General features: G+C 56.2%; 1 protein-coding gene across 1 annotated transcript in view; it reads left to right on the forward strand.

Annotated features, from left to right (window-relative positions):
* The window catches only part of LOC144489740 (ephrin type-B receptor 3-like), a gene marked incomplete at its 3' end in the record, with an annotated part of 32342 nt that extends 24238 nt beyond the window's left edge, over positions 1-8104 (forward strand). The window contains exons 9-11 of the mRNA XM_078207594.1: positions 1083-1205; positions 5132-5379; positions 7853-8104. Of these exons, the coding sequence (XP_078063720.1) occupies positions 1083-1205; positions 5132-5379; positions 7853-8104 (623 nt within the window). The remainder of the gene's footprint in view (positions 1-1082; positions 1206-5131; positions 5380-7852) is intronic.
* Positions 8105-9753: the final 1649 nt, after the last annotated feature.

Consider the following 9753-nt stretch of genomic DNA (forward strand, 5'->3'; position numbering starts at 1 on the left):
GGGCGGGGGGGGGGAATGGGGGAGGTGTTACTCCGTTTTGGCAGGGGGGGGCGCCTCTTTGCTCTCGAGGGGGGGGGCGCCTCTTTGCTCTCGAGGGGGGGGGCGCCTCTTTGCTCTCGAGGGGGGGGCGCCTCTTTGCTCTCGAGGGGGGGGCGCCTCTTTGCTCTCGAGGGGGGGGGCGCCTCTTTGCTTTCGAGGGGGGGGCGCCTCTTTGCTCTCGAGAGGGGGGCGCCTCTTTGCTCTCGAGGGGGGGGCGCCTCTTTGCTCTCGAGGGGGGGGGCGCCTCTTTGCTCTCGAGGGAGGGGCGGCGCCTCTTTGCTCTCGAGGGGGGGGCGCCTCTTTGCTCTCGAGGGGGGGGCGCCTCTTTGCTCTCGGGGGGGGGCGCCTCTTTGCTCTCGAGGGGGAGGCGCCTCTTTGCTCTCGAGGGGTGGGCGCCTCTTTGCTCACGAGGGGGGGGCGCCTCTTTGCTCTCGAGGGGGGGGCGCCTCTTTGCTCTCGAGGGGGGGGCGCCTCTTTGCTCTCGAGGGGGGGGCGCCTCTTTGCTCTCGAGGGGGGGGCGCCTCTTTGCTCTCGAGGGGGGGGCGCCTCTTTGCTCTCGAGGGGGGGCGCCTCTTTGCTCTCGAGGGTGGGGGGGCGCCTCTTTGCTCTCGAGGGGGGGCGCCTCTTTGCTCTCGAGGGGGAGGCGCCTCTTTGCTCTCGAGGGGTGGGCGCCTCTTTGCTCACGAGGGGGGGGCGCCTCTTTGCTCTCGAGGGGGAGGCGCCTCTTTGCTCTCGGGGGGGGGCGCCTCTTTGCTCTCGAGGCGGGGGCGCCTCTCTGCTCTCGAGGGGGGGGCGCCTCTTTGCTCTCGAGGGAGAGGGGGCGCCTCTCTGCTCGGAGGGGAGGGGATGCTGCCAAGTCTGTCTTCTCTGGGGGCCTGTCGCCTTTGGGGGCCTGTCAGCTTGGGGTGGGGCGAGGGGGAGCCTGTCAGCTCTTGGGGGGGGGTGGGGGGGTCGGGGGGGTGGCTTTCACTCAATGGACCGGCATGATTAGAAACGGAAAGGCTTTGAGGGTTTTACTGAACTCAGTCTCCATTTCTCTGCAGCTGTTGCGGGAATAAAGGTTTATATCGACCCGTTCACCTACGAGGACCCCAACGAGGCTGTCCGAGAGTTTGCCAAGGAGATTGATGTGTCCTATGTGAAGATTGAAGAGGTCATAGGAGCTGGTAGGTGTGGACCCCCTTGCCGGCCACCGTGCCGCCCCCAAAACCCTCCCCACCAGTGGTGGCGCTGTTCGCAGGAACAGGAGGAGGCCATTCGGCCCATCAAGTCTGTCCTGCAGTCCAATTAGACCGTGGCTGGTGCGAATTTTAACTCCAGCTGCCCGCCTTCAGTTTTTATTTTGATCGGGAATGTCCCGCCTCTCAAAACTCTCTCTCAATCCCAGTTTTGAAATTTGCAGTTGATTTTTTTTTCCATCCTCCCCACCCTCAGTTCCTCTCCCGTCCCAAAAAAAAACCGAGTTCCAGATTTTTGAGTGGAGAAGTGTTTCCTGTCATCATCCCGGCTTTCATCCATCCCCCTTTCCCAAGGAAATAGGTCCTCTCCACCTCCCCCTACCTCCGACCATCATGTAAGACCTCGAGGTGACTCCTTCCCTCTCTCTCGCCAGTTGGAATAATCGTCGTCGCGCGCTGTTGGAGTTTTCCGTCTTGGCCCGCCTTAGGACGTTCCGCGGGAATACCCGAACCGGAGGATGCTTCACCAATCCGAGTCACCTGCCTCTTTTTGAACGAGGCCTGTCAGTTAACTGTCAGCCGTCAGTCAACTGATGCACTCCCACTGCTGCCGCGACCGGTCAGGAATCCACTCCCAGCCGGGAGTTCTTCCCCGTGTCTGCGTGGGTTTCCTCCGGGTGCTCCAGTTTCCTCCCACAGTCCGAAAGACGTGCTGGTTAGGGTGGATTGGCCGTGCGAAATTCTCCCTCAGTGTTACCCGAACAGGAGTGTGGGCGACTAGGGGGATTTCCACAGTAACATCATTGCAGCGTTAATGGAAGCCAACCTGTGACGCTAAAAAAATAAACTTTAAGAAAAGATTTGCAACCCTCCCCCTCTTCCACCTGCTCGTCTCTTCCCGTGAAGTGTGAATCATTGCTCGTTCCCCGTTTGGTATCCTGATGGGTGCAGGGTGAAAAACTTCGACGACCTGTGTCTTTTTTTGTTTTTTCGCTCGCTCCCAACAAACGGCTGGCGATGAATCTTGAATCTGCGCCGCCCCGTATGCGCCGGTCAGTATATCCTTCCTGAGATGTGGTGTCCAGGGGTTGGGAGCGGCATTTACCAGATGGGGAAACTGAGCAGACCTCCAGCAGAAACTAAACTTCCATCCCATTGTACTCCAATCCCCTCGAGATCCAGGGCAACATTCCAACGGCCTCCGTCACTCGCTGACTGCACCTTTGCGCTGCTTTTTCTGGGATATTTTGGGCTCCTCAATTCTGCCGATCCCATTTCCTTTCCCAGTCCTGTAGCGGAACGCCCTTGTCTATCCCTCCCCCTACCCCCCCCCCCCCCTCACGCCCCCCCCACAACCAATACGACATCGCTGCTTCCCCGAATTGCTGGAACATTTTCACAATGCCACGACACCGTGTTAATTTTAATTTTTTTAAAAAGAGCTTTGCGAGGTCGCAAAGAGTGGAATGCGTTTTTTGAGTTGGTTTATCATTGTCCCATGTATTGGGATACAGTGAAAAGTATTGTTTCTTGCGCGCTATACAAGACACAGCATACCGTTCATAGAGTACATCGGGGAGAAGGATTTGATTTATTATTGTCACATGTATTGGGATACAGTGAAAAGTATTGTTTCTTGCGCGCGATACAAGACACAGCATACCGTTCATAGAGTACATAGGGGAGAAGGATTTGATTTATTATTGTCATGTATTGGGATACGGTGAAAAGTATTGTTTCTTGCGTGCTATACAGACAAAGCATACCCTTCATAGAGTACATAGGGGAGAAGGATTTGATTTATTATTGTCACATGTATCGGGATACAGTGAAAAATATTGTTTCTTGCGCGGTATACAGACAAAGCATACCGTTCATAGAGGGGCAGGACGGTAGCCCAGTGGTTAGCACTGCTGCCTCACAGCGCCAGGGACCCGGGTTCGATTCCCGGCTTCGGGTCACTGTCTGTGCGGAGTCTGCGCGTTCTCCCCGTGTCTGCGTGGGTTTCCTCCCACAGTCTGAAAGACGTGCTGGTTAGGGTGCATTGGCTAAATTCTCCCTCGGTGTTACCCGAACAGGCGCCGGAGTGTGGCGACTGGAGGATTTTCACAGTAACTTCATTGCAGTGTTAATGTAACCAATAAGTAACCAATAAGTTAAAGTTAATGTGACCAATAAGTAAACTTTTACTTTTACTCTGCACCCCCTCCAGTGCCAGTATGTCCTTTCTCAAGTCAGGAGACCAAAACTGTACACAGTACTCCAGGTGTGGCCTCACCAGCACCTTATACAGCAGCAACATAACCTCGCTGTTTTTAAACTCCATCCCTCTTGCAATGAAGGACAAAATTCCATTTGCCTTCTTAATTACCTGCTGCACCTGCAAACCAACTCCTTGAGATTCCTGCACAAGGACACCCAGGTCCCTCTGCACAGCAGCATGCTGCAATTTTTTACCATTTAAATAATAGTCCATTTTGCTGCTATTCCAACCAAAATGGATGACCTGAATCCTTCAGTGCAGAAGGAGGCCATTCGCATTGTGTCTGCACCGACCACAATCCCACCCAGGCCCGATTCCCATGACGCCATATATTTACCCTAGCTAGTCCCCCTGACACGAAGGGGCAATTTAGCGCGGCCAATCCACCTAACCCGCACACCTTTAGACTGTGGGAGGAAACGGGAGCACCCGGAGGAAACCCACGCAGACACGGGGAGAACGTGTAAACTCCACACAGAGAGTGACCCGAGGCTGGGAATCGAACCCGGGTCCCTGGCGCTGTGAGGCAGCAGCGCTAACCACTGTGCTGCCATCATATTTACCAATGTATGGTGGCACAGTGTTTCGCACTGCTGCCTCACAGGGACCCGGTTTCGACTCCCGGCTCGGGTCACTGTCCTTGTGGAGTCTGCACATTCTCCCCCGTGTCTGCGTGGGTTTCCTCCGGGTGCTCCGGTTTCCTCCCACACTCCAAAGATGTGTAGCTTAAGTGGATAGGCCATGCTAAATTGCCCCTTAGTGTCCAAAGATGTGCTGGTTAGGTGGATTGGCCGTGCTAAATTGCCCCTTAGTGTCCAAAGATGTGCAGGTTAGGTGGATTGGCCATGCTAAATTGTCCCTTAGTGTCCAAAGATGTGTAGTTTGGGTGGATTGGCCATGCTAAATTGTCCCTTAGTGTCCGAAGATGTGCAGGTTAGGTGGATTGGCCATGCTAAATTGCCCCTTAGTGTCCAAAGATGTGCAGGTTAGGTGGATTGGCCATGCTAAATTGCCCCTTAGTGTCCAAAGATCATAGAAATCATAGAAACCCTACAGTGCAGAAGGAGGCCATTCGGCCCATCGAGTCTGCACCGACCACAATCCCACCGAGGCCCTACCCCCACATATTTACCCACTAATCCCTCTAACCTACGCATCTTAGGACTCTAAGGGGCAATTTTTTAACCTGGCCAATCAACCTAACCCGCACATCTTTGGACTGTGGGAGGAAACCGGAGCACCCGAAGGAAACCCACGCAGACACGAGGAGATTGTGCAAACTCCACATACACAGTGACGCGAGCCAGGAATCGAACCCGGGACCCTGGAGCTGTGAAGCAGCAGTGCTAACCACTGTGCTACCGTGCCGCCCAGATGCGTAGGTTAGGTGGATTGGCCATGCTAAATTGTCCCTTAGTGTCCAAAGATGTGTAGATTAGGTGGATTGGCCATGCCAAATTGCCCCTTAGTGTCAGGGGGATTAGCAGGGTAAGTATGTACAGTTTTGGGGATAGGGCCTGGGAGGGATTGTGGCCGGTGCGACTCGATGGGCTGAATGGCCTCCTTCTGCGCTGTCGGATTCTGCGGATGGCCGCCTCTTGTTTGTCTCTGGTTGGTGGTTGGTGATCTTGAGCGGTTTTCCTCGTTCCAGGCGAGTTTGGCGAGGTTTGCCGGGGACGGCTGAAGGTGCCGGGCAAGCGGGAGATCTACGCGGCCATCAAGACACTTAAAGGGGGCTACACGGACAAGCAGCGGCGGGACTTTCTGAGCGAGGCCAGCATCATGGGGCAGTTTGACCATCCCAACATCATCCACTTGGAGGGTGTGGTCACCAACAGCTGCCCGGTCATGATCATCACGGAATTCATGGAGAATGGGGCGCTGGATTCTTTCCTCCGGGTGAGTGGCTCTGGGGGATCGACCCCTCTCCCGCGTCGTTGGAGTGTTCGGCTAGAATGTTTCCCCCTTCCAATTTTTTCCAGCGCTGGGGCCTAGTCCGCCATTCGGCAAGATCGCGGCCTACCTACCGAGTCCTGTGGCCTGGCAAGGTCCCGACCTAGTAAGGCCGCCATTTATTAACGCTCGTGGCCCTTGGCCGCTTGGGTTCCGCCACTTGGCAACGGGCCGGGGGTCTCGAACGTCAGAGAGACTGCGTTTCCCGCGGCCTCTTTTACAGCCCCATTGAGTGTCCCAGAGACCTCTGGGCCCCAGCGGCCTCCATTTTAGAAGTGGAGCTACTTGTCTCCAAGTGGGACAGGTTGGTGGCCTCTTGGTGCACAGCAAGATTCCACACGCAGCAAGAAACGAGAAGCAGGAGGAGGCCATTCGGCCCTTCAAGCCTGCTCTGCCATTCATTTTGATCATGGCTGATCATCGAATTCAATATCCTGATTCCCCCCCCCCACCCCTTCCCCCATATCCCTCGATCCCTTCAGCCCCAAGAGCTATATCTAATTTCTTCTTGAAATTATGATGCGGAGTTGCCAGCGTTGGATTGGGGTAAGCACAGTAAGAAGTCTCACAACACCAGGTTCAAGTCCAACAGGTTTATTTGGTATCGCGAGCTTTCGGAGCGCTGCCCCTTCATCAAGAGTGTCCAAAGATGTGTAGGTTAGGTGGATTGGCCGTGCTAAATTGCCCCTTAGTGCCCAAAGATGTGCAGGTTAGGGGGATTGGCCGTGCTAAATTGCCCCTTAGTGCCCAAAGATGTGCAGGTTAGGTGGATTGGCCGTGCTAAATTGCCCCTTCGTGTCCAAAGATGTGCAGGTTAGGTGGATTGGCCATGCTAAATTGCCCCTTCGTGTCCAAAGATGTGCAGGTTAGGGGGATTGGCCATGCTAAATTGCCCCTCAGTGTCCAAAGATGTGTGGGTTTGGTGGATTGGCCGTGCTAAATTGCCCCTTAGTGTCCAAAGATGTGCAGGTTGGGTGGATTGGCCGTGCTAAATTGCCCCTTAGTGCCCAAAGATGTGCAGGTTAGGTGGATTGGCCATGCTAAATTGCCCCTTAGTGTCCAAAGATGTTCGGGTTAGGTGGATTGGCCATGCTAAATTGCCCCTTAGTGTCCAAAGATGTGCAGGTTAGGTGGATTGGCCATGCTAAATTGCCCCTTAGTGCCCAAAGATGTGCAGGTTAGGGGGATTGGCCATGCCACATTGCCCCTTAGTGTCCAAAGAGTGTAGGTTAGGGGGATTGGCCATGCTAAATTGCCCCTTAGTGCCCAAAGATGTGCAGGTTAGGTGGATTGGCCATGCTAAATTGCCCCTTAGTGTCCAAAGAGTGTAGGTTAGGGGGATTGGCCATGCTAAATTGCCCCTTAGTGTCCAAAGATGTTCGGGTTAGGTGGATTGGCCATGCTAAATTGCCCCTTCGTGTCCAAAGATGTGCAGGTTAGGTGGATTGGCCATGCTAAATTGCCCCTCAGTGTCCAAAGATGTGTGGGTTTGGTGGATTGGCCGTGCTAAATTGCCCCTTAGTGTCCAAAGATGTGCAGGTTGGGTGGATTGGCCGTGCTAAATTGCCCCTTAGTGCCCAAAGATGTGCAGGTTAGGTGGATTGGCCATGCGAAATTGCCCCTTAGTGTCCAAAGAGTGTAGGTTAGGGGGATTGGCCATGCTAAATTGCCCCTTAGTGTCCAAAGATGTTCGGGTTAAGTGGATTGGCCGTGCTAAATTGCCCCTTAGTGTCCAAAGATGTGCAGATTAGGTGGATTGGCCATGCTAAATTGCCCCTTAGTGTCCAAAGATGTGCAGGTTGGGTGGATTGGCCATGCTAAATTGCCCCTTAGTGCCCAAAGATGTGCAGGTTAGGGGGATTGGCCATGCTAAATTGCCCCTTAGTGTCCAAAGATGTTCGGGTTAGGTGGATTGGCCATGCTAAATTGCCCCTTAGTGCCCAAAGATGTGCAGGTTAGGTGGATTGGTCATGCTAAATTGCCCCTTAGTGTCCAAAGATGTGCAGGTTAGGTGGATTGGCCGTGCTAAATTGTCCCTTAGTGTTCAAAGATGTGCAGGTTAGGTGGATTGGCCATGCTAAATGTAGGGTTACAGGGAGAGAGCCTGGATGGGCTTGTCGCTGGTGCAGACCCAATGGACCGAATGGCCTCCTTCTGCACTGTTTGTGAACAGAATTCCCACTCACCTGAAGAAGGGGCTTGCAGCTCCGAAAGCTTGTGTGGCTTTTGCTACCAAATAAACCTGTTGGACTTTAACCTGGTGTTGTTAAACTTCTTACTGTGTTTACCCCAGTCCAACGCCGGCATTTCCACATCCTTCTGCACTGTCAGGATTGTATGATTCTATGAAAGGTCTAATTTGCTTCCTTCCCGCTTTCTGATCCCCTCCCCCCCCCCCCCCCCCCCCCCCCCCTCACAGCAGAATGACAGACAGTTCACTCCGATCCAGCTGGTCGGGATGTTGAGAGGCATTGCCTCGGGGATGAGGTACCTTTCCGACATGAGCTATGTCCACCGCGACTTGGCGGCACGCAACATCCTGGTGAACAGCAACCTCGTGTGCAAGGTCTCCGACTTTGGGCTGTCTCGCTTCCTGGAGGAGAGTTCCTCGGATCCCACCTACACCAGCACCTTGGTAAGGAACCCATCGCCCAACCGGATGGGCCGAAGGGTCAGGGGTGGTGGCTGGTGGAGGGGAGAAGGCGGGGAATTGAGGGAGATGGGGAGAAGGTGGGGGATTGAGGGAGACGGGGAGAAGGTGGGGGATTGAGGGAGACGGGGAGAAGGTGGGGGATTGAGGGAGACGGGAGAAGGTGGGGGATTGAGGGAGACGGGGAGAAGGTGGGGGATTGAGGGAGACGGGGAGAAGGTGGGGGATTGAGGGAGACGGGGAGAAGGTGGGGGATTGAGGGAGACGGGGAGAAGGTGGGGGATTGAGGGAGACGGAAGAAGGTGGGGGATTGAGGGAGACGGAAGAAGGTGGGGGATTGAGGGAGACGGAAGAAGGTGGGGGATTGAGGGAGACGGGGAGAAGGTGGGGGATTGAGGGAGACGGGGAGAAGGTGGGGGATTGAGGGAGACAGAAGAAGGTGGGGGATTGAGGGAGACGGGGAGAAGGTGGGGGATTGAGGGAGTCGGAAGAAGGTGGGGGATTGAGGGAGTCGGAAGAAGGTGGGGGATTGAGGGAGACGGAAGAAGGTGGGGGATTGTGGGAGACGGGGAGAAGGTGGGGGATTGAGGGAGACGGGGAGAAGGTGGGGGATTGAGGGAGACGGGGAGAAGGTGGGGGATTGAGGGAGACGGGGAGAAGGTGGGGGATTGAGGGAGGCGGGGAGGAGTGGGGGATTGAGGGAGACGGGGCGTAGGTGGGGGATTGAGGGAGACGGGGAGGAGTGGGGGATTGTGGGAGACGGGAGATTGAGGGAGACGGGGCGTAGGTGGGGGATTGAGGGAGACGGGGAGAAGGTGGGGGATTGAGGGAGACGGGGAGGAGTGGGGGATTGTGGGAGACGGGGCGTAGGTGGGGGATTGTGGGAGACGGGGAGGAGTGGGGGATTGAGGGAGACGGGGAGGAGTGGGGGATTGAGGGAGACGGGGAGGAGTGGGGGATTGAGGGAGACGGGGAGGAGTGGGGGATTGAGGGAGACGGGGAGGAGTGGGGGATTGAGGGAGACGGGGAGGAGTGGGGGATTGAGGGAGACGGGGAGGAGTGAGGGGATTGAGGGAGACGGGGAGGAGTGGGGGATTGAGGGAGACGGGGAGGAGTGGGGGATTGAGGGAGACGGGGAGGAGTGGGGGATTGAGGGAGACGGGGAGGAGTGGGGGATTGAGGGAGACGGGGAGGAGTGGGGGATTGAGGGAGACGGGGAGGAGTGGGGGATTGAGGGAGACGGGGAGGAGTGGGGGATTGAGGGAGACGGGGAGGAGTGGGGGATTGAGGGAGACGGGGAGGAGTGGGGGATTGAGGGAGACGGGGAGGAGTGGGGGATTGAGGGAGACGGGGAGGAGTGGGGGATTGAGGGAGACGGGGAGGAGTGGGGGATTGAGGGAGACGGGGAGGAGTGGGGGATTGAGGGAGACGGGGAGGAGTGGGGGATTGAGGGAGACGGGGAGGAGTGGGGGATTGAGGGAGACGGGGAGGAGTGGGGGATTGAGGGAGACGGGGAGAAGTGGGGGATTGAGGGAGACGGGGGAGACGGGGGGGATTGAGGGAGACGGGGAGAAGTGGGGGATTGAGGGAGACGGGGGAGATGGGGGGGATTGAGGGAGGCGGGGAGAAGTGGGGGATTGAGGGAGACGGGGAGAAGTGGGGGATTGTGG

Source organism: Mustelus asterias, unplaced genomic scaffold, assembly GCF_964213995.1.
Source record: "Mustelus asterias unplaced genomic scaffold, sMusAst1.hap1.1 HAP1_SCAFFOLD_2485, whole genome shotgun sequence".
NCBI classification, from domain to species: Eukaryota; Metazoa; Chordata; class Chondrichthyes; order Carcharhiniformes; family Triakidae; genus Mustelus; species Mustelus asterias.